Source organism: Condylura cristata, unplaced genomic scaffold (assembly GCF_000260355.1).
Source record: "Condylura cristata isolate star-nosed mole 26May11 unplaced genomic scaffold, ConCri1.0 scaffold00007, whole genome shotgun sequence".
NCBI classification, from domain to species: domain Eukaryota; kingdom Metazoa; phylum Chordata; class Mammalia; order Eulipotyphla; family Talpidae; genus Condylura; species Condylura cristata.
The window spans coordinates 15,951,339-15,975,144 of NW_004567108.1; the positions used below are offsets into that span (position 1 = coordinate 15,951,339).

General features: G+C 38.5%; 1 protein-coding gene across 1 annotated transcript in view; it reads left to right on the forward strand.

Moving 5' to 3' along the window:
- SPEF2 (sperm flagellar 2) overlaps positions 1-23,806 on the forward strand; it is a 125,749-nt gene that overhangs the window by 49,400 nt on the left and 52,543 nt on the right. Inside the window, exons 13-20 of the mRNA XM_012721753.1 lie at positions 2,234-2,490; positions 5,103-5,211; positions 6,170-6,327; positions 10,093-10,248; positions 13,502-13,576; positions 18,736-18,884; positions 22,174-22,301; positions 22,384-22,522. Of these exons, the coding sequence (XP_012577207.1) occupies positions 2,234-2,490; positions 5,103-5,211; positions 6,170-6,327; positions 10,093-10,248; positions 13,502-13,576; positions 18,736-18,884; positions 22,174-22,301; positions 22,384-22,522 (1,171 nt within the window). The remainder of the gene's footprint in view (positions 1-2,233; positions 2,491-5,102; positions 5,212-6,169; positions 6,328-10,092; positions 10,249-13,501; positions 13,577-18,735; positions 18,885-22,173; positions 22,302-22,383; positions 22,523-23,806) is intronic.

Here is a 23,806-nt window from a genome sequence, read left to right on the forward strand (position 1 = left end):
AGATATAAAGCAAGTCTTAGCTTTGCTTTCACTGGAAGGTCTACACCCCACCCTCAGCATTCCATTATCCTCCCACAGCCCCCAAGACCCACAGGCAAGGAAAAAACCAAGCAGGTTATAATTTTATAATCTCTCCCTTCCTCCTTTCTAAGGATGAAAGCTTCTCTTCAAGCGTCCTTTGTAGTTCAGAAAAGGGACAAATTGAAAGGCGCTGTAGGGGTTCAATGGACCTGTATCATAAAGAAGTAAAACTGAGAAAGATGACAAAAAGAATCCAAAAGTTTCCTTTGGAAATCCTTTCATGTAATACAAATCCATCTTCTTTCAATGAGAAAGGGAAGGCACACAGGGTTTACTAAGGCAGTGCAATTGGTATCAGGCTAGCGTCTAGCCAGAGTCGAAGGCCAAGTCTCCTCACTCCCATTGCCTGCTGTTCTTCCCTGGCACAAATCACCCTCTGAAGTAGCACCTGAGACTGGGGTGGCAGGAGAGGTTGCCCACACTCTTTGGGAGAAACTCCTCTTCCCCATCTGAGTAATCATCAAACCTATTCTACACAGAATGCTTTGCCAAGTTCTGGACAAGGTATTTCAAGAAAACTGTGGCCTTTCCCTATGTTTCATAGACTAAAGAGGTGGAAGCGATGTTTGTCTGATAGTGTGAAAAGATCGCTGGATTTGGGTCATTTGCAGCTGTGGCCAAGCAAGTAATGAAGCCTCTCTGAAATGCAGTCGCCGCCTCATCCTGTCTTGCCACATCCTCCAGCAGAGACCCACATCCTTACTCAGAAAGAAAGTCCTAACTTTTAGAAAGAAAAAATGCTGCCATTGACAGCAAAATGAAAGTAGTTAGGTATAATAAAACAAATCAGAAGGACAGAAATAAATATTGGGTAGCTACATGGTAGACGGTGCAGCAAATCAAAATAGTTATAAAAACTGTAAAATGTAATAAGCAAAGTGAGATTTCTGAGGTCAGGAAAGAGGGCCAAGAAGAAACGGCCAAAGTGATAGAAGGGGTGGTAATGGGGAAAAATGAAAAAGAAAAAAATAAGACTATTATAGGACCTTGTAGCCTTCATACCTTTCAGTACAAAAACTAACATCTTAGTTGTGCATAACTTTAGAGCTCAGAAGAGCAAAGACAGAGCCTATGTTCTTACCGAGTTGTTTTTCCACTGTAAATTAGAGCTAAGATAATGATTCTTAGAGTGGCCATTCTTTATAGTGGAAGTTGCCCTGCGTGCAAATCATAAGAGCAGACCAAAGTAATGGCGCTAAGTCTGCAGTAACTTGAATCTAAATGAGCATAAGAAGTTGCACTATTGAGCCCTTTCTGGTGGTGCAACAGGTTAGGAGGCAGCACTCACTGCAAGCGAGCCACAGCCACTTCAGTTCTAGTTCGATCCCCACCCTGGAGGTGACCCACAAGGCACGGCAGACCTCTCCTGACCCACCTGCTGCTCCCCTCGGCAGTGTACTTTGTTGATCTGCCTGTTCTGCTCCCCACTCTGTCTCTGGTGAATCCTCTCACTGCCCCTGCTCCTCTGGCCTGTACCCCAGTTCTGTATGCACAAATAAATAAATCTTTAAAAAAAAAAAGTCGCACCACAATTTTTCCATATCAAGAAGTATGATCTTGTAGTGGTGGGGCCAAGTGAATAGGAGCCAGAGCCCAGATCAGGCCGCAGGGCTCCATGCTGGACTGAGTGGGGAGTCTGCAGGTTGGGGATGTGAATACCCACAATGTGCTAGGTCCTTAAAATGCATCCATTCTGTTCATCCAACGAGCACCCTGTGACAGATGTGATGTTATTCTGCTTGTAGACGATGGTGCAGATTCAGAGGAGCAATAATCTGTGAACACAAGCTGTAAGGTGCAGTGCATGCTCCCAAAACAGTCAGGATATCAGTTTGTTGAAGGAGATAGTTCACAATCATGAGAAATAAGTCATTACAGGGGAGGAAGTTGTGGCCTGTAGGTTTTAAATACCAAATGATCAAATGAAGGCCGCCAGAGTAGATTTGGACAGTACAGACCTACAGAAGAATTTTTAAGCAAGAAGTGAGTGAGTGTGGGCATCAGTAACTGATTTTAATTGCGAAGTAATAAAATTCATGCAGGAGGAGGTTTTGTAGAATTGAAAAGAAAAGTCAAAGTTGTAGGCTATATCCAAAGTACTTGTGTCTATCAAAATATTAAGTTTGTCTTCTTCCAAATGCCCTTCATTTAGAAATATACCTGTGGATCAAGGCTGGATCCTGGATGGCTTCCCTATGACCCTGAACCAAGCCAAGCTCCTAGAGGAAGTTCTCACAGGCTACAACAGAAGCCTCCTAGAACTGGAAGGCTCGAAAGCACAAACACCCACCTTGGCCATTGACACTACAGTTTCCAAAGAAGTTCCTGTTCCTCCTTCTGCATTTGATTTTGTTGCATTATTAGATATTTCAGATAACTCCTCACTGAATCGCATGAGTGACATCATGGGTAAGCTGAATTCCTTTCTTTCCTTTTCTTGATAATCTATTACTATAATTCAAAGTTCTTTATGGCTTTTTTTTTGAATTGGTGAATATTCCCATTTATAGTTCTAAATGGATAATAATAATTCAACCTTCCAGTGAATTATATAGCAGATCACAGTTGGCTTCTGCTTCGGCTATCAGTGCTAGCCACTGCAGGCCATAACTGGCGCTGGTGAAGAATTCCATGCCCACTGCAAGCATCTCACCGAACCCTTCATCAGCTTGACATCTCCCCTGACTCAGAGGAAGGACCTACCTAAAGGAGCTTGTCATAATTGTCTAGCACCCTAGTAAAGCCATAACCATGTAAACTGCAGTTGTGCAACAAACAAGTAATCTCTACTCTTGGATTGTAGTAACTTTGAAGAGCAAGTCCTCACACGGTGGGACTGAATATCCTTGCCAGAATTCATCATTTATTTCATTGCTTTCATCATCAAACAAAAATACTGCTTTCCCCACAAATTAAAATACTTGTAAGTAAAAGTACACATTTTTGCAAGGTATGAGGTGTCTGATCTGGCTAAAGGCACATCATTGCATTGTATTGTTATAGGAAAACTGTTTCTTTTCTCATAATGCTTCACAGCACAGTGTATACATTCTTTTAAGCAGATAAAAGTCAATAAACAGTTTAGAAACTGAAAAGAAGACCAGAATCTGTCTTGAATCAAATTGACAGGAATCAAATCCTTCGCTGCCCCATACACTTAATCTCTGCCACATATACAACTTGGGGCTAACTATGGAATATCAATCCTACTTTACAAGTTTCACTGTGAATATAAATTCATGTAATACAAGTAAAAACATTCAAGAGTTGTGTGCTAAGCCTCTTCAACAGATGCTGCAGAGAAATTGAGTAAGGTAAGGACTGAAACCTGTCCATTGGTCTTGACATCACTGATGATGGTAACGACATGAGGAGTTTGGCCATAACTCTCAAGAAGCTTCTCTGGAAGAAAGGAAAGCCATGGTGATTTTATGATGGGAAGTTAAATTAATTTCCTCTCCTTATGTTAGAAAGAGGTGAATCTATAGGAAGGACTTTATATGAAGTCACTGAATGATATTAAAACTGAGATACTAAACCCAAGGAATTAGTAAACTCACCTGCCACAAGATTATATATTTTTCATCAGAGATGTTTGTCAGTCTAAGTATAATCTTAAAGTCTTGCAGCCTTGCAGGGTGGAGTCCACTCTGGGTGATCACAAAATCCCTTACGTGGCCGTGGTTGCGTAGCAAAAGAGGAGAGAGAGGGAGGAGGGGCCGGAGTCCGAGTGGAGCCTGAGAGAGAGCCGCGTCTCCTTCTGTGCGGAAGCTCGTGATCGGTATGAGCTAGCGTGCCCAAGAAGGTGCATGCAGTCTCTCCCAAGAAGAGCACCCACTATCTTCTTCAATTACCCATTCTGATGTCAGTAACTTTGGGTTTCATAAATAACCTAAAAGCATCATTCTATGTTTTAAATCCATTTTCTCTTTTTCTATCATAAATGTAAATGGAGAACAATTGATTACTCTATCCTGAGAGAGTCCTTCATTTTTTTAATACTATTAATTCACACTTCAATGTTCTCTTGCATTGACTGCCTAATTCTAATTCTTTTTAATCTAGTTCAAGGCTTTCTTTCCTCTTTATGATTTTCCATTTGCTTTTAAGGTCAGGAGTATTCTGGACTTTGTACCATTATTCCAAAATAGGCTTCAATCAGAGCTCTTGAGATTTTGTGTTTGTGTTTGTTCTCTTGTGGTTGATTCCTGTATGCTTGTTCTACAAGGAAAGATCACAAAGACCAGAAAGAAAAATGATCCTCAATAATACTATTACAAAGAAAAAATATTCTGTTATATTTTTCTTTGTATATCCTATTCTATATATATGTAGAATAAACTTTCCATTATATCTATAAATAATTTTTATGCATTGTTAATTTCAGGACCTGCCTATTATGTCACTTTTTTTTTTAAGATTTATTTATTCATGCTTACAGAAGTGGGGTACAGGCCAGATTTGTGGTGGGTGAGAGGATTCACCAGAGACAGAGTGGCTGACAAAATACACTGCTGAGGGGAGCAGCAGGTGGGTCAGGAGAGGTCTGGTGCGTCATGTGGGTCTGCTCCCTGACTGGGGAACCCATGCTGAGGTGGCTTCTGAGAGCTTGTTAACTCAGTGCTTTAGCCCATTGGGCCACCAGGGAGAGCCCCTTTTATGTCACTCTTAACTTTTACATCATTGTGTTGGCTTTCCAGTTTTTTACCAGTTACTCATGATCACTACCTTCTTTTCAGCCCCACCTCTTTCAAGCCTGAAGTCCTCTACATTAGCACTATTGTTCCTCTTTAAAATTAGGGTTTTCCTCATTTATCCTAATGTCCAAGGAAAATTTGAATTCTGAGATACCAAAACCACATTTTGGAAATATGTTGTTCAAATATTTTAAGTAATGTTCAACCACCTGCAGGACCAGAATTATTGGACTTTCTAGTATCAGCACTTTTGAGCAATGCTGATACTTTGCAACTTCGGCTTGGTTTAGCACATGATCTAATTAATTAATTTTCTTATCCTAGCTGAAACATTTTTAAATGAGACTGCTCATGAAGATATCTATCAACGTGTAGCTGCTGAAAGTGAAAATACAGATGAAGATGAGAATTTAAGAGCCCAAATACAGCATAGGTTAGTTTAAAATGCAGTGTCTGTCTTCTTTCTTGCCCACTGAACAGACTAATGATTAGTCACTTTGGAATCATCAGATCTAGAAAAAAAAATGTATTTCTTAGCACTCAGTCTTTTACAGGAAAAACAAAAGAAAGTAGCTTTGACATTGAGTGAAATGGTTATATGCTAGCTTTCATATTCAGAGCACAAGCCATCATAGTCTGTGAAGAGAAGGACTAAATCAGGTATTTCCTGCCTCATGGCTACATGGACATACAAGAGCATCACATGGAATCCAAATTCAGCCCTCATTCAACAAATGTCAATGGAAGTTGTTGATCTTAAAGAGTTAGGCATGAGACTATGGAATAGAACTCTAATGGTACAGTTTTAAAATTATACTTAAAAACTCCCCCATTCTGTTGGTTATATTTGTTCATTGAAAAAAGAAAATTTAGATAAGATTAGACAATTTAATGAAAGCTTGAGAAGTTAAAAATATGAAGTAATCCAGGTAAGAGTAATTTGAGTCCCAATTAAGCCTACCTTCTCTCAGGGAAGATAAGAAGGTCTGCAGAATAATTTCAAAAAGATTTTTGTATAAAGCAAATATATCTGAGCCATATAACCTTATTCAAGTATCTCTTCAATATCTGTAGAAACATGCTTAGAGTTATTCTTTTGAGCTTAGGTTATATTTCCTTAGATTTTCACAAAAGGAATGAACTTACACTAAAGGTTTCCTGATATGATATTAATCATATCTTTTACACTTTCAAATATCTCAAGAATTATGTCTGGATGGCATTACGTAATTTTTTCTTTAAGGTGAGTAATATTCCAATGCCTGTAGATTTCCAGTTTGCTTTTTATACTGGGAACTTTTTTATTCATTCTGTATGTCAGATAAAATATGCTTAAGGTTACTCAAATATTTGAATCAGTATATATTTATAAAGTATTTTTCACTTTGCAGAATTATAGGCTTCTTGGACAACTGGCCTTCATTAGAGAAATGGTTCTCAGAGCCAGAAAATATTTTGATAAAAATCAATGCTGAAGTAGATAAAGAGTCTTTATACCAAAAAGTAAAAGAAATGTTTATGACTGAAACAGTGAAAAAAGTGAATAGAGGTAATTATATTTCTTTATAATTTTTAACATTGTCATTAAAATGTGTTATTTTAATGGGTTTAGGAGGAAATTAAAGCATGGTTGTAAAGAGTTCTTTTTTTATTTGAATTATATTATCTGCAAGTTTTTTTTTTCAATTCTTATTTTAGCTCTGTGCTGCATGTTTCTAATAAAAGAGTTATCTTTATCTTAATGAAAAGAGGCCATCTTGCTGAAAGCATTGTTTTCATACAAAAAAAGGAGGAAAGTTTAAAGTTAGCCAAATATAAAGGTGTTGTGAGAAAGGTAATTATTTCATTCTGTTAACCATCATCATTAGCAAACAGTGTGTGAATTCTCCTTTTAGGTTAAAAATTAAGCCTCCTTGTTCTCAGGGATGTTTATTTCCTTCCAAATCTTCCTGTGCTAATATGAATTTAGTGATTATTGACTACTTATTTATGAGCTTTTGTCTGGCTAATACCTCACCCACATGAAACCATTCTTACCTCCTTTCTCTTTCACCCAACCAGTAATAATTGTCTATTACCTTTTTATCATATTATTGGTATTTATTACTGAAAGCAATCTTAGGATCATTAAGACACTGCCAGTATCAGACTTCAGTTGTGACCTTATATTTTTAGAAGTGATTTGAGAAAGCAATCTTTCCCTTTTGTTTATCAATCATCCTTAGATACATTAGCAACTACAGTTTTTTAGTGTAATAAAATAAATGATCAACGTTAATAATATCACACATGTTCTAAACCTGCCTAATCATGTGTTCTCCTACCTAACTAACATAATGTGTCAGTTAATGAACACCACAATAGCATATAGGGTTAAGCCTAGAAAAGACAAGCCCCACATTCAAATGCTTGCTTCCAAAAAGCACAAATGTCAAGTGTTCAGACAAAATGAAACAAATCTGTATATTATTTGAGAAACTTACTTATCTGATAGTCAGAAATTAGGGTGAGAGGAAGAGGAAGGAAATCTCCTTTGCTTGTTTTATAGACTCCGTTGGGTAGGAAAACCAAACTGATCCTAAGCTGTGGCTTCAAAATTCTACAAGTTTAAATCATCTTGTGTTTGCCAATTGTAAGACTCACTAGAACACTCTTCACTTCCACCCAACTGCCGACAATGTTAATGAACAGTTAGGGAACAGTGTATTAAAGTGCTTTTATTGTGATCTTGTAATCCTCACCATGTCACATAAGAGTAAACTAATAAAAGGAAAATTGGATTTAATTTTTATCTAAGATCTTATATTCTAAGAGCTGATTACATTAACAAGTTCAGCTGACACTTATTTCAAGTTTATATTCCAATAAGTTAATTATTTTAATAAATATTTTATCCTCAAAGCAGTACCTAGCCAGTACTCTATATTAAATATCCTGATTGATAGTAACCGTTTTTTTTTTTAAGTTTTATTTTTATTTATTTGTGCATATAAGAATTGGGATATGGGCCAGAGCTGTGGGGATTGAGAGATTCACCACAGGAAGTGTAGGGAGCAGAACTGTCAGATCTGAGATACACTGCTGAGGGGAGCAGCGGGTAAGACAGGAGAGGTCTGCTGTGCCCTGTGGTTCACCTCCCTGGCTGGGATGGAACTCCTGCTGCAGTGGCTGCTGATAGCTTCATAGTGGTGAGACTTAACCTCTTGCTTCACCAGGGTGATCCAAATTAACAAATTTTTAAAAAATGATATAATGCTATGTATATTCTGATGTAAAAAAAAATAACCATCATATACTGCTTACTTATGTAGCAAGGTATATTTAAGAAACAGGTTATATTTAAAAGAGTTCTATTTTTGTTTTCAAATTTGTGTGTGTACAAGTTGATGTGTGTATATGGTCTGGTACTGTGTGCAGTACTTGATGGTGAGGGAAGGAAAAGGATAAAAGATATAAGCAATTTCCTTTCTGCTTAATTTCTAAACTGGTAGTTCTTTAAAGTAATAAATGTGTATTAATTTTACAGTTGGAAAAAACTAAATTTTTATTTTGAGAAAAATATCTAATAAGAGTGAGATCCTCAGCCCTCCCTGGTGGGACAGAGGGTCGGAGCTACACTGTGAAGCTAAGCCAGGCTGTGGCTGCTTCAGTGCGAGTTTGATCCCGCCCCGGAGGTGACCCACATGGCACAGCAGATCTCTCTTGTCTCACCCGCTGCTCCCCTCAGCAGTGTTCTTTGTTGATCTGCCTGTTCTGCTTCCCATTCTGTTTCTGGTGAATCCTCTCGCCACCCCTGCACCTCTGTCCTGTACCCCATTGCTGTATGCATAAATAAATAAAATCTTGAAGAAGAAGAAAAAAACAATGGGATCCCCTTCATTGCTGCATTAAAAAGAATAATCTAAGAGTACAAGAAATATTATACAAAGAAGTGGGCACAAGCAGTCATGGCCAGTGGAACAGCCAATCAAAGTGTGGCCATTTCAGCTTGGAGAGCTGAGAAGGCCAGGGGATAAGAGGGCATCCGGGAAGTGTGAGCCTGAACCCTGAAAGACCGAGCGAGGGCCTTAATAATAATGTAACCTAGAAAACCACACCCAGGCTTGCTTTTCCCCAAGGGCCTGAGCTGCCTGTGCCCTCTGCCAGAGACATTCCTTCCTCAGCTATCCACTAGACACCCCCAGTCTCCACAAGTCTTTGCTCAAATGTCAGCATGTCAGTTGACGCCCCTGCTCGCACGCCAAGACACCAAATACGCCAAAGCACTCCTGTCCTCTTTCTGTTTATTTTCTCCACGGCATTTATCTTCCAACCTCTTCTGTGTATCAATTATTCACTGTGTTTGTGTGTGCCTCCCAGCACTACAGCAGCTGCACAGGGCGCGCCTTTTCTCTCTCATTAACTGTTGTGTCCCCGGCAACCACAAATGCGCTTAGTGATCTTTATTATGTTGATCTTAGCCTGGGCAGTAACAGTGTAGTTTTTCCTGGTTGTTCTGGCTCTTCCTTTCTTTAAGGCTCGATTCAGGTTCAGTGAATTGGCGCTGCACAAACCGTGCTCTAAGCACGCTGCAAAGAGCTCCATGTGGTTTACTCAGAAGTCGGTGCTGCCCTTCCATTTCCTCCCACCCCGCCTGCCTTTCTTCCACTCCCTTCTCTTTACATTTTCTTTTTCACACTGGGAATTTTAAAATAATCCTTTATTTTCCTCCTCGACTATCTTGTCTACCTGTACATTGTTACATTGACATCTGGGACCCCTTTATGAGCCTTTCTACCTGCTACACACATACACACACCCCATCCCCAGACCCAGTACCACCCCTCATACCAATGTGGTGTTGAAATGGTTTGTCTAACCAAGCAGAAGGGCTTGGAATCTTAATTGTTTTTGTTTGTTTGTTTTTAAGATTTATTTATTTATAAATAAAGAACTTTGATGCAAGAGTGAGAGGGTTCACCAAAAACAGAGTAGGGAGCAGAACAGGCAGATTGACTGAATACAATCTGCTGAGGGGAGCAGCAGGAGGGTCGGGAGAGGTCTGCCATGCTATTTGGGTCACCCCCTGGCCTGGGATTGAACTTGTGTTGCAGTGGCTTCGGTAGCTTTAGTGCTGAGTTTCAACCTATTGTGCCACCAGGGAGGGCCCAGAATCTTAGTTTTAAGGACTGGTTGGTTTAAGGAAGAGCCCTAAAATACAAAGTTAGTCTAAAATCAATAAAGCAAGTTGCATAATTTAAGATTATCTTAGTTTAAGTGAAATAGCGGACGTCTACATTCCTTAATAAGGCCTATTCTTGTCATCCTCTTGAAGTTAAAAAGAAATTAGAAGAAAAGGAAGCTGAGCTGAAAGTTGTCCAGGCTGAGGCTCCACCTGCTCCTTCTGCTCCTTCTGAACCAGAAAAAGAGAAGGAAATCCCTCCTCAGCCTCCACAAACAAAGACTCCTGCTCTGAAGGAAAAACCATCAGGTGACTGACACAACGATTTATACCCTGTTTGCTAGTTCCTTATTTTGGCTTAGAAAAGAATTATAAATTATAGTGCAGTCCGTTTATCTAGATTCAGACTTTGGGCATATGAAGCAAAGGTATCTGCTCAGATGGAAGTGGAAAAGCCCTTCCTAGCTCAAAGCAAACTCGTCTCCAAGCCCAGGTGTTGTGCTAAGTAGTCGGATTGAGGCGTCCTCATACCCAGGTCTACCACTTAGAGGAAGCCCACAGATGGGCTGAGGAAAGGCTCAGGGAAATCTGGGAGGGACTTAGAGCAGACCAACAGGACAGAGGTCTGCTTGCTTGCTGAATTGTAGACTTATATGTGTTTATAGAAAGTGTAGAACATCTTAAGAAAATAGGGATTAGCATAGTCCATTGCTGACAAGTAGAAGAAACTAAAAGCATTTCTCAGAGAGCAGGATTTAGATGTAAATGTTCATCTTCAGTTCTGTGTGATCCTAAAAGGATAGAAACAAGCTCCTCCTCCTGGGTGAACGTACATATTTATAATCTATAATAGATACAGAGTTTGTATAGAGAAGATTTCTTAGCTTAAATTCTTTCTAGATCTTTAACCACTAAAGCCTGTGTCTAGTGTTCAGTGGTAATTATGAGTTTAAGCAAAAGTAAGATGCTCAGAGGTCGTACGCAAATAATTGGTAGAAGGTCTGAATCAGTCTGGTGCTGTGGATAGGAGTGAAGGGGGCTCTAGCTTCTGGTTCCAGCTTTACATGTGACAGAGAGGCAGTTACACAGATCTACCTAGGTACTCTGACATTGTGTCATGATTGAGTGACTCACTTCTCTGCCCAATGAGATGTGAGATAGGGATGACCTTTTAAAATTAGGTTTATATTATGCAAATACATGTGGAGGCCATACTAACGTATTTTAGTATATTAAAGATCATTTTACTCCACCCAGTCAAATGGGGTTTAATAAAAGACAAAATACTCACACTCGAAAAAAATCTATTTTTAGCCTCGTACAATAAACACAAAGCCATAAATTAAATTTACACCCTCTTCCCACTAGCTCATGAGTAATTAAAAGAAATAAAAAATAATTCGGAGGTGTGAAGGAAAAGTGGAAATCTTTAAAGTGCTGTTTAGGACTGGGAGGGAGTTCTCAGAGCCGTGCAGGTGCGCATGGCCTTGCGTGAGCCAGCTCCCCTCTGCCTGCTGCCAGGCAAGTCTGTCTGTGCTTGAGCCTGGCCCTGAAACCAGGCTTGACTACTTCCGATTCTGACACAGCTAGTCCTTACATCTGTGTGGTTTGTTTGCCATTTTCAAGTTGTATTCTTGAATACTGTGCGTTGGAAGACAATAAAACTATCATTGCTTCAAAGAGTGCTTGTCCCTGTCTCTTTTTTCCACCAAGTGCAGGGCTAGTACCTGACCTTTAGCAGTGTATACTGGGGTCCATCTCTAGAGGCCTACTTACTGCCTTCCAGCCACAGGCCTTCTTGGAGCGAGCACAGGGCATGGGGCCTCCGCAGGATAGGACAGGGCCACTGGCCCTTGCACTGACGAGATGCCGATTGGAGACTGTAGGGAGGGCCTTTCCACATACTGGTTTATTTTTCTGAAAGTAATTCACAAGTTGCTTCAAAAGAGAGTATTTTTTGAACTGAAAGTCTTGAGCTCTGGACATTCCCAATTCAAACACTCAATTACAATCTTCTTTAGAAGCTGCGATGAAAGGAAAAAGGGAATTACTTAAAAAATAGAAAAAGAAAATTCTGAGTGGAAATGGGATAAAAAAGACAGTACACTAAGTACTAATGGTCATTTTGTCCAAATATAGTTTGGGGTTGTCAATGGTTCTGCATTTTATGTTTGTTCCAAATGTACTGCTGATGAAATTTGAGTAACTTCAGTTATGTTCCATGAAAGGCTTTGTTTTCCAATCTACTACCAAATGTTAGAATTTAATTTAAAATCAAAGTTCTCAGGGTGATGAAATATTAACTGGACTGTCCAGGCTGCTACTTAAGAATATTTTATGAGATTTCAGAACATATTTTGAAATTGATTTTTAAAAAGTGGTGCTTTTACATGCTGTCCCCAAAAGAATGAGATTTACCAATAGCAATTGATAAGTATTTTGTAAGTTGAGTGTATTTGGTTTCTGCTTTTACCTTCTAATCTCTCTTGCCTTCTGCTAACATTCTGGGCTAGTTAGGTGGTTGGTTACCCAGATATTTTTATTAAAGGAACTAGAGCTTATTTAGGCTATTAAAATTATTAGGATTTCTTTAAAAAAAAAAAGCAACTAATTCAAATGTTTGGATCTTGTTTGTTGGTTTTTGAGTTTGGTAGTCACCTTTGGAAGTTGAAAATCATTTTATAGACATTAACAAAGTTTCAAAGTTAATACTCCATGTCTTATTTTTATGGAGCATTGGTTGTTGGATTTGAGATGTTTAAATATAAGGGTATAAATACACTTATACGTGCTTAAAAATGGGCCTCTCCACTATAAGCATTTAAACCACTCCATTTTTTCAATGAAAAAAAGGTATTGTAGCTCAGAACCAAGGTTGAGCTTAATGGGTGAATAATGAGGATGCAATGAATATTTTCAAGGGACCAATTTATTATTTGGGATATCTTATCTTATTATTGGGGCAGCATTTTCCCCTTCTACCCTTCTGATATATTTTTGAACTAGAGTCCAAGGAATTCAAGATAAATATACCCAACACCAAATGGAAAAGTAGAAGTCATTGGACAACCAGGTGTGTGGTCAAGACATATTTTGAGAATGCACCATATTCAAACAATATGGTTGCTTAACTTCCAAGTGTGTTGGCATAATTCTTGTTACAAAAACCAGTGTCTTGATGTATAAGGATCATTCCAGATGAAATAAAGCCAAACTGAGCCAATGTTCTTCCAAAGCATTTGTGACTAACTTTTAATACTATGCAACTATAGCTGCACTGAATAGTTTATATGAATAGTTTATAATCAAATCTTGCCAAAACTTGCTATTAAATTGAGGACTGCAGGTATCTGTGTGACAAAATAAAATAATACCACCCAAGCTATTAGTCCAGAAGTTTTGATCCACAACTTATCTTCAGATTAGTTATAACACAGAGTAAAATCCTGAGTCATTTCATGTGGTTGGCAAATGTCACTGTTTATGCATGAGAAATAATCTGATATAGCCCAAGTGACTAAAGAAAATCATCAATGATACTTATGTGTTGAATTTTGTTTAGAATCCCCACTTGCTAAACAAGAATCTTCTCAGGAAGGAAAAGGGAAGAAAGTTGACACTTCACTCAAAAGAAAAGGTACTGCAGATAAAGATAGATCCAATGAAATGTAATTCTGCATTTTATAACTATCTCAGTAAAAATAGATCTGTATAGTAGTTTTCATGAAATTCTTCTCTCAAACATTTGCAAGCCATAAGCCCTGACCAAAGAATATAAAACCTCAGTCTTTCTGCAGCTTAGCTCTTAGCAAGAAAGGTGACACTTAGGAATAATTTAGAAAATATCTAATATACAAAAGATCTACCTATCCTAGATATTATAGGTGTTCTTCTTGGATCAAATTTTACCAAGAAACTAGAAACTACCTACTGCACCATATTTCTTGGGCCTCACCCCACATGGACTTGGCTTTAAAGCATTAAGAACTTTGAGAGGAAGTCCTCAATTTCGCCCACAACGTAACATATCAGTGGATGTGAAACTTCCATTATTTTTTTCGAAGGGACAGTATGTGGCTACGTCAGTAGCCCCTACGTGAAGTCCTAAGCAAAGAATTTTATTTGCAATCAAGAGGCAGGAAACCCTTTCTTCTTCTGGGTGGTAGGTCGTCAGCACCTCTAGGTGACAGCATTTCCTTTTCTATTTTAGCTGTTTCGAAACCAAATTAAATTAATGGGCCAGATTTAAAACTGTGAAAGGACTTCGATTTTAATCTCTGCCTTTTAATTTCTCCCTAGTTTTGACCTTCTAGTTTAAATTGTATGCTTTTCTGATCCTAATTTCATTGTATGTTTTTTCTTTTCCATTTTATGTAAAGTAAGAGGGATATAATTCTTAAAGTAATTGATATTTGGTAGAAGAAAATCCCTGCCTCCAAATTTGTATTAAAGTCAAAGCTGCTATAGCAACCAGTAATTAAAGATTGAAATTCAATTATAAATAGATACAGTTGACTTTTTCCAGGATACATTCAAAAAGCTTTGTCATAAAGTTTATACCTTTGCTTAACTTTTCATTAAAAATCTCCAAAGCATTTGTAGCCAGAGAGTATGCACTGTTTATGAAAATGATGTGCTAAGAATTATTTTTAAATTTTTATTATTGTGGTAATATTGGTTTACAATATGACACGTGATTTAAGGGAATGGGTTCAGACTCCTTAGATGTATGTTACCATATCACACCACCACCAAAGTACCCACAGTCTCTCACCATAGACCACTGGGTCCCCTGTCCCAACTTCCTCCATCCCCCTCTATAGCTTCAATTCTGTGGTCATATTTCTCGGGTTGGTTTTTGGTTGTTCCTTTGCTTTGTTTCTCTATATCCCACTATTTCTGGCATTTGAAGATACACAACCATGATTCTGAAAGAGAATGTCACTCTTCTCTGATTCTGACATGATGGATTTATATAACTAGAGCCATTTGGCGAGTTAGCACAGACAAAAATTTTAGCTAAAATGTTAATGGTTATAATTTAGCTTAGCTCTCACTTGTTTACTAGCAGAATAATTTCCCCATTTAGATTATTCTTCCCTTGCTTTCTCATTGTGACTGACAAAACAAATGAAGGATCATGGAATCATCAAAAATAGGAATTGGACTTAGACATAATAATGCACAGGCTTTAACAACACCCTTCATTAAAAGTGTATGCACTTCAGCCTGACAAATACAATACCCCGAATTAAGCAGTCAGCTCTATTTAAGCGACACCAGTGATTTTCAAACAGTTTTTGCTTTTACTTTACTGAAATTCTATTGTGTATGGTAATAACTTAAAATAGGTGAATTCTCAAATTTTAAAAGTCTTTCTATTACATAGAAATGCTGGTGTTTTGGTAGTTTTTAATTACACAATTTTTGGTTACATGATTTTAACGTCTTTATATTTTCAAATTTTTAGTTACATGATTTTAATGTTTTTATATTTTCACATTTTATTCTCTTGTTTAATTATTAATATTTGAAAGCAATGCTATTGGGAGTGGACTCTATTGATTTATTATCTCTTTATTTCACAAAACATTTGATACCAATTTATTTAAAGCATCTCTAAACTTGAAGGACCATCTTCTTTCTCCTTTCTTCAATCTTACATTTCTTGCTTTTGGTGTTCTTTGATTCATTCCTATTCTTTTTTGCATATTAGAGCAATCCTCAGCCTCCTCCCCTCCAAGTCTTGACTCTTGCCATTTGCAGTTGTACTTTTTGTTCCCAAATCATTTATTTTCCCCAACCCATTTGCCAGTTTATATCTTCCTAAAACAGTTTATATCTTCCTTCTTTCAACCCTCTATAAGTAGCAAGTTGTGCCAAATTAAAATGTTTTTAACTATAGGACTTTGAAAAATATATCAGTATATATCTCTAATAGAGTGGGAGGTATAATATGTAGATTGTTTCAGATACAGAATTCTCCTGACTGGAAGGGGTATCCATCAGGAGTAGAGTTCTGTAGAATAAAAATCGAGAAGTAACGTCACCCTTAGTTCCACTGGTTTGCCCATATGTAAGGGTTAGTAGTGGTCTGGGGCTTCACCTCCTAATTCAGGCCACTTAGCAATAAATGTAATGTCAATGTTATAAGTATCAATGACATTCAAGTGGAAGGACATGGAAAATGTAAAAGTGAAATGAAACTGAAATAGTAGATGCTTCTAGTAGATCAGTGGCTCTTGAAGTATGGTCTCTTGACTAGCATCAGCCACATCACCTGGGCAACTTCTTAGAAATACTATTATTTGGCCCTTTCCCAGAACCACTGACTCTGTAATTCCTAAGGGTGCCTAGCAATTTGTTTTTTAACAACTCATCTAGGGGATTCTGTTGACCACTGAAGTTGGAAATTCAATGTGTTGGAGCCCAAGACTTATCATTCCATTATAGCCATTGAAACACCAAAAATGGTCAACTGTTTCTAACAGACTGTATATAACATACCTCTTAGAGTTGAGTTGTAAAAAACATGGGTACATCAAGTATATATCTATGCCATTGTAATAGAAATAAAAAAGTCAAATCCCTAAATGAGCTGGTTTTCCAACTAAAGGACATAATTGTTATTGTAGTGATTCATATCACTCAGAAGAACCAGACAACTAAGCAAAGAAGGAAGCATGATGGGTTTCTTTAGTCAACAGTTTCAGAAAGAGGAGCTATAATAGTTCTACCAGGGAAATCAAAACCTAAGCTTTTCCAGGATTCATTTCCAAGATGGGCTTTTATCCTCTGTGATACTACAGGAAGGAGAGCATGCAGTAACAACTGCAAGACTGCGTGTGTCAACTCTGACTCCTGCCTTAACACTCCCCCTTCTCTTTCTTGCCACGTGGCTTCAAAACTAAAATGTTCATTGTGTCTTAGTACCTAAGATGTCCTGATTCTCCTCTGGTGGCCACAGCTGATAACTCAGACAGCTACCAGCACTATCTGTTAAGAAGCGTTTGGTTTCGGTTTTGGTTTGGGGGGTGGAGAGAATGTTGTTGTTGTTTTTTAATAATCAAGGCCTAACCCAAGATAGAAATTTGCCACTGACAATCAATCTGGCTTCTCCTTAATGAAGCTCTTAATTAAATCAAATCTGCCTAGAAAATATATTTTGGGACTAAAAGATAATAATGCCTCTCTTTAAAAAAAAAAAAACCTAAAAGCAGTAAATGAGACTTTCCTTATCTTCTCTTAGTTGCTACAACCCCCACTCCCACCCCTCTATGCAGTGCTAATCTGAATGTGCTCTAGTTTTCTAATGTCCTGTCATCAGTGGTAATGTTTATTCTTATCTTTACTGAGCTGCACTTTGTTACTTATTTTATTCAAAAGTGTTGCTCTATCATTTTAACTTTAATTAATCATCTTCTATCAATAACAGTTAAATAAATCTTGTGTCCTACACTTGTATTTTCCTTTCACCTTATTCTTTTATATGTACCTCTTCTAGCTCCATGGGCTTCTGTGAGACTTTATAACTGAAGAAAAAAAAAAAAAACTAAAATCTACCTTTACCATGTTCTAAAGCTTAAATGACTCCAAACCTTCATCCATGAAGAATGACTCAGTGAATGACCAACTGAAGACAAATGGAAGTCATCATATGTTTTGAGGGGTGATTCCTAAAAAAGAATGCCCCAAACCACACCCTAGATGGTGGCAAGAATTTGCTTAAAAGTGACATCAAAAAAAAAAAAAAAAAAGTGACATCTACTTCCAGCCTGTATAACATGTATACTTTTTTTCATTAAAACCATGATTCTTTAACATTTTCATGGTTAAAAATTAGATATGTTAGGCCCTCCCTGGTGGCGCAGTGGGTTAAAGCACAGCACTGAGAATCTAAAGCCGCTTCCGCATGAGTTCGATTCCCGCCCGCCCGGGAGGTGACCACATGGCGTGGCAGACCTCTCCTGACCTGCCCGCTGCTCCCCTCAGCAGTGTACTTCGGCGATCTGCCTGTTCTGCCCCCCACTCTGTCTCTGGTGAATCCTCTCGCCACCTCTGTGCCTCTGGCCTGCACCCCAGTTCTGTATGCACAAATAAATAAATCTTTAAAAAAAAATAGATATGTTAAATGAAGTCAAAGCATAGTGCTCCAAAATATTTCTTAACTCGTTTCATTCTCACTGAGTCAAGCTTAAGGCTCATCAATTACCTTTATCCATACTTCAAGAAATACAGTTTCTCTGCTCAGAAACCCCCTGTGTCTTATACAGGGAATGAGAGAATATTGAGGAGCAAAGTGCTCCCCCTCCTTCATGTCTCTCACAAATCTGGATGACTCTTACAATAACCTCCTTTCTCCTGTTCCTCCCTATGCTTCAAGGAACACCAAGAACATCACTCTTTCTCACTCGGGCTAAAAATATTTCACTTGCCAATTTTTGCAATAATAAATGAAACACACATTTCTCAAAATATAAACTTCCTAAGAACCACATGTTCATTGTGGAAGCAAGGACAGAGATGATGATAATAAAACACCATGTTGCTTTTCATAGCCAATTGGACAAGAAAAGTTGGACTGCTCTTTAAAAACTTACTGAGTGATTGAGATTATTGGTTAATTTCGGGAGCTGTAGAGAATGAGGTTTTTAACCATTGATTTGATGAGATTGTCTAAAAGTACCCAAAAAAATCGTTAATGAATTGCCTATAGCAATTGGAAATTCATTTGTTCTCCAGAATCTGGTCCCATTCATCCACTTGTAATGCAATGATTTGATATGCATGTTTAAGGTTCTCCTAAAGGAAAATTGTCAGGAGGGAAGGCAGCAGTAAAGAAATCACCTGGGGACTCTTCAGAAACCTCACCTATTCCAATAGCCGCACCTCCACCTAAGCCAGGATCAGAAGAATGGGTCTTTGTGAATGAGCCAATTCCTGAGGTATGGCAGTGTCGACACAAACCAGTAGAATCTATTCTTTCTCCTGTTGATGGTAAGACTCACCATTTTTGCACCATCCAGAAGACCTCTCCTAGCTGATAATGTGTTCTCATCAAAAAGCTGTGGTGTTTTTTGATAGTACTCATTGAAACCCTGTCTCATCCTTTCTCAACTCCCTTGAGTTTGTGAGTCATACTTTGAACTGCAGTTGAGTACTGAAATCAGGGGGACAATGGCGAGGGCCCATTTTCCCCACGGACAAGCAATGAGAGAAGCAGCTTCCTGGAAGAATGACTTTCCCAGAACACACATATTCAGCAAATTATAGCCTACATCCATATTCTCATGCCCACTTCATGATGCTTTTAAATAGAGTTTGACCTGACTTTTAGAAATAAGAGACAAAATTTGTAACTAAATAAAAAAAGAAAGTGAGAGCTGTAAGTGGGTACACCGTGTCAGATAAGGCGTACCTAGGCAAGCCCCGAGAGTGCTGTAACCCCCCATTTGCCAGTAACCCCATTACTACTCAGACAAGTCTGGGTGTTTTAACAGATAAGACCTCTTGGGAAAATCACCCTGAATGCTCTTTTCTTTAAAACACTTAAAAAGACAAAGAATTTTTTCAAAGATGCCATCCCTGTCTCCTTTTGTGCAATATCCCCTGTGATTTCTTACTCTAATGGACTCTTAGCTCTAACCATCTGTCTCAGATATTTGAGACCTAGTCATGAGTGGTGATGATTGTGGTGTTGCTATAGCTATTATGAACTTTCTTAGGGAAGTGTCTTATCTCCCCAATTAAATTATAAATGCCCAGGAAGGGTAGAATGTAGAATAATTCACTATTCAAAACAAAATCAAGCACAATACTAAGCAAGTCATTTAGAGAATACCTTTTGCTAGAACTAACTGTAACCTAGAGACTTGAATCAATATAAAACAAGTCCCAGGTTTCTCTCTATTCCTTTTTCCCACTCTAGGCTTTCTAGATATGAGCTATGTAGTTTACCTCTCACCCCCCACCCCAAGGAAGAGGGAAGACACAGTGAAACATGAATTTCAGATAATCAGCCATTTAGCCTGATAGTATTCTAGTTCCAGTTCTTCCAGTGACCTCCAGTCTATCAATACTTTACCTCAAGTAAGGAGAAGGGGGTGATGGGTATGAGAGAGAAGAGATTACTTCCATATCTAGCTTTCTGGGTTAGAGGCAACATCCAAGTTTAACCAACTGCAAGGAAAAGTACAGAGAGAACCAGGGAGGGCAGTCAAAGTAAAGAGGGCTCTCCTCTCCAGTTTCCAGAAGATTTGGAGAATATGCCTTGGGTACAGAATTCCTCTCTACACAGACTTCTCCAGTTGGTGGGGGGGAGACTATTTAATTGGAAAGAATAGATTGGAACATCTAGGCACGGCACATAAATTCAAGTACCCTGGAAAAAATTACACACCAGAGACAGGAAAGATCTACAAATAGGACAGTAGCAATGACTCATAGAGATCACAGAGGGTAAGGAAGTTTCTGGAAGATCAGATGTAGACAAATGCCTAACTGTTTAACAACAGACAGAAGACATTTAGTAACATACAGACCAATAATCTCTGCTTTAAGACCTGACAAAATTCAAGAGAAAATTATTGAATACATGACTTAAAAACGCTCACAGAAATGATCACCCAGAATAACACTGGGTTCACTAAGTCCTGTATTTGACAATTTTCCATGAAGTTCTTGTAGATAAATGAGAGCAGGCTGTTATTTCCGTTGAGTCCAGAGTGTTCATAAAAAGAGGGAGGTTTCATTGTAGGCTTATTTAAAAATGGTCTTTCACACTACTCTGGATATATCCCAGCTTCAAAGAGATCTCAACAAACTAGAAGCCAGAGGGAAGAGCTTAGTAATAAAAGTAAATTAAGATATGTGAAAGGTGTCTTAATGAAACTATAATGTTTAATTTAGATTAAAGAATACTTGACATGTGATTAGACAAAGAATCATAGGCTTTTAGAACTAGATGGAATTACCCAGTCTTCTAAAAATTAAACTGATGATAAAACAGGGTTCTGGTGAGTCTACTTATTTTATATTAGCATATATTGAACACTTTCTATGCAAATGCTGTCCTGGATACTGGAAATACAGAAACAAGCAAGTTTCATCCTGAATCCCAGTTTTGCACTCTTCACTGATATGCCTGTCTTCAAATATTTGGCAAACTGCCCTAGGGAAGACAGCGCACATAACAAAGGGGACAGCTATAGCTGATAAGAGGAAATGATAGAAAGGTAATTTCTGCTCAGGACAAGAAAGAATTTTCCAGTAATTGTGTTGTGTGACATTAGAGGGAACTGTCTTAAACTGTTGCGGTTAGCGCATGAGTGAGGACCCTAAAAAGTTTAGATAATGTAGGTCAAATATTTGGCTTTTGTCTGCTAGAAATGAAATTAGTCCAGATAACCTCATACCATGTGCGATGCCCTAATTAAACAAATGCACAGCCAATAAGGAAATAATTAGCACAGCAACTTTATATTGATACATCTGTATCTTCACTTTGACTTCATTTGAATTATTTATTGGTATAGATTGCTTATGGCCATCATGAAAGATAAGATACAAAGAAATATTTTCCTTTTCAAGGAGCACACAACAAAGACTAAACCTCGTGGGTGAGTTCAGAGAAATAAGTCATTAGCATTCTGATGTGAACACTAGGAAGTTTCCATGTGAGGTATGTCCTGTAGGTGACATGTGACATCTGTGGTAATTCAGTGTACCCACTTAAGAAATATTTCTTGAGCTCTGACCATGTCTCAGATACTATAATAGTTCAAATAAAAGCTGTAAAGCAAGACAACCATTGCTGCTGGCCTATGAGACTGATATTCTAGAGATAACAGAGAAAAATAAGTGAGTGAATCAATGAACATCATCATTGAGCTTTGGGGAAGCAGTAGAGGGGCTGTGGTAGACCCTTAGAGGGTGATTCATTGGCTTAGGACCAAGGAGGGGTTTCTAGAAGAAAGGAAGTCTGAACTTATGTATAAAGAATTGTTCAGAATAGAATAACTAAGGGGAGTGGAAAGAAGGGAGACATAATAAGTTCCACAGACTTTTGTAAATCATAAATGGAGTATATCACCACAGTGCTTTAGGAAAGGCTTCTGATGTTTCAGTAATTGCAGTTGCATTTTGATTTTCTTGCTTAGTATCAGTCTTTTGACTCACCTGTTCAGAAGAATTTTCATCTTGAAATAGTGATTCTTATGTTTTGCTATTTAATAGGAAATACCTTCTTATTTAGTATCTTATTGGGATTTAATTGAAAATTCTTACATAAACACCATCAAAAGAGCACTCAGGCATCTGAGAGAAGACCAACATACTGTGGTCACTCACCTGTATGAGGCCAGGTAAGTCAGTTCTCCAAAGTTAGCATTTTCTGCTCACAGGCATGACATGGAAGTTCCACCTTGTTCCCTTACTGCCTTTCAGAACAAGTTTCGAACAGTTTCTGAGGCGTCCTGATCACAAGCAAGATTTTGTGTCGCAGTGGCAGGCAGATTTCAACTCTCTTCCTGATGACCTGTGGGATGATGAGGAAACAAAGGCTGAGCTACATCAAAGAGTGAACGTAAGAGCCCATCACCAGTGGGCGTAGGGGTTCTTCATGCCCATCTTGGACTGCAAAACCCTCACTGATTTCCTCCTTATTGCACGAGGTGTGAGGATAAGGAAGGAAATGGCTTGAACCTTAATGGCCAGTTTCCAGACTGATGGCTTTTGAAGGGCTCAAGTTCAGAATGAGAAAATAGTGGCTAAAGCTTCCAGAAAGAAAATATAAACCAGTATGCAAGAGTGTCCTTGTCATCATTTTTGTAGATACCTCACCCCACTGTTGAGCCTTGTGACGGTCTGTGTCTGGTGTTAAGTACAAGTCTTCCTTAAATTCAGTTCTTTGATTGGTTGATGCCAGGATTAGGGAAAATAGAGCACTTCATGGAAAAGCCACATGGTGGCCTCTATTGAACAGATGCTTTAAGGGAGGGGACCAAGTATTTATAGATCTTCGCATCTCCCACCAGCACAACACGTGACACATGGTAGATGAGCAGAGTGGAATAATACATTATCCTGATGCTTTAGGACAGGACCTCTGATATTTAAGAATCTTGATTTCAAACTCTTATGCTCTGTCTTTCCTGTGTAAATTTAAGAGCCCCTATCCTGGCAGATGAGTCATTTTCTTTGTCAGTACCTTAGTATCGGCTTCCAACAGTTAGACCTGATAATATTTGCATGCACAACTACACCATGGCTGACCTCTATCCCACCACCGATCCATCTATCTTTAAATATTTACTGAATCTCCTTCATGGCCTTAGAACTACTTGAGGGGCTCGGGAGTCAATGGTGAAGCAATATCCTGTAAATGTTTGCATTTTGGTGGCCAGAGAGTAAGCAATAAATAACTATACCATGAGCACATCGTTGTTAATAAGATCTATGTGAAGAATAAGAAAATAGGGCAGAGAGAAAAGGAACATTGATATGCTACTTCCTAGATGCTGGCTGTTGAAAATGTTCATTTCAGCACAGAAATGAAGCATTTAGCTATTTGGGGAGAGAGTGTATCAGCCTCAGCGGAAAGTAAAGATGAAGGTACCAAAGGTGGAGGATGCTAGGTGTGCTTGAGGACCAGCAAGCTGTGGCTGGCACAGAGGAGCATGGGCCAGAGTGGTTGGGGATGCAGTGAGCAAGGTCTTGAGAGGACCTGGGGATCTCAGGTCTTGGTTGGTCATTATTAGAATAATGGTAATGATTTGAATTAGAGCTTGGCTTCCTTTTTTAAAAAAAGGTTTATTTGTTTATGTATACAAGAACTGGGGTACAGACCAGAAGTGTGGGGTGGTGGAGG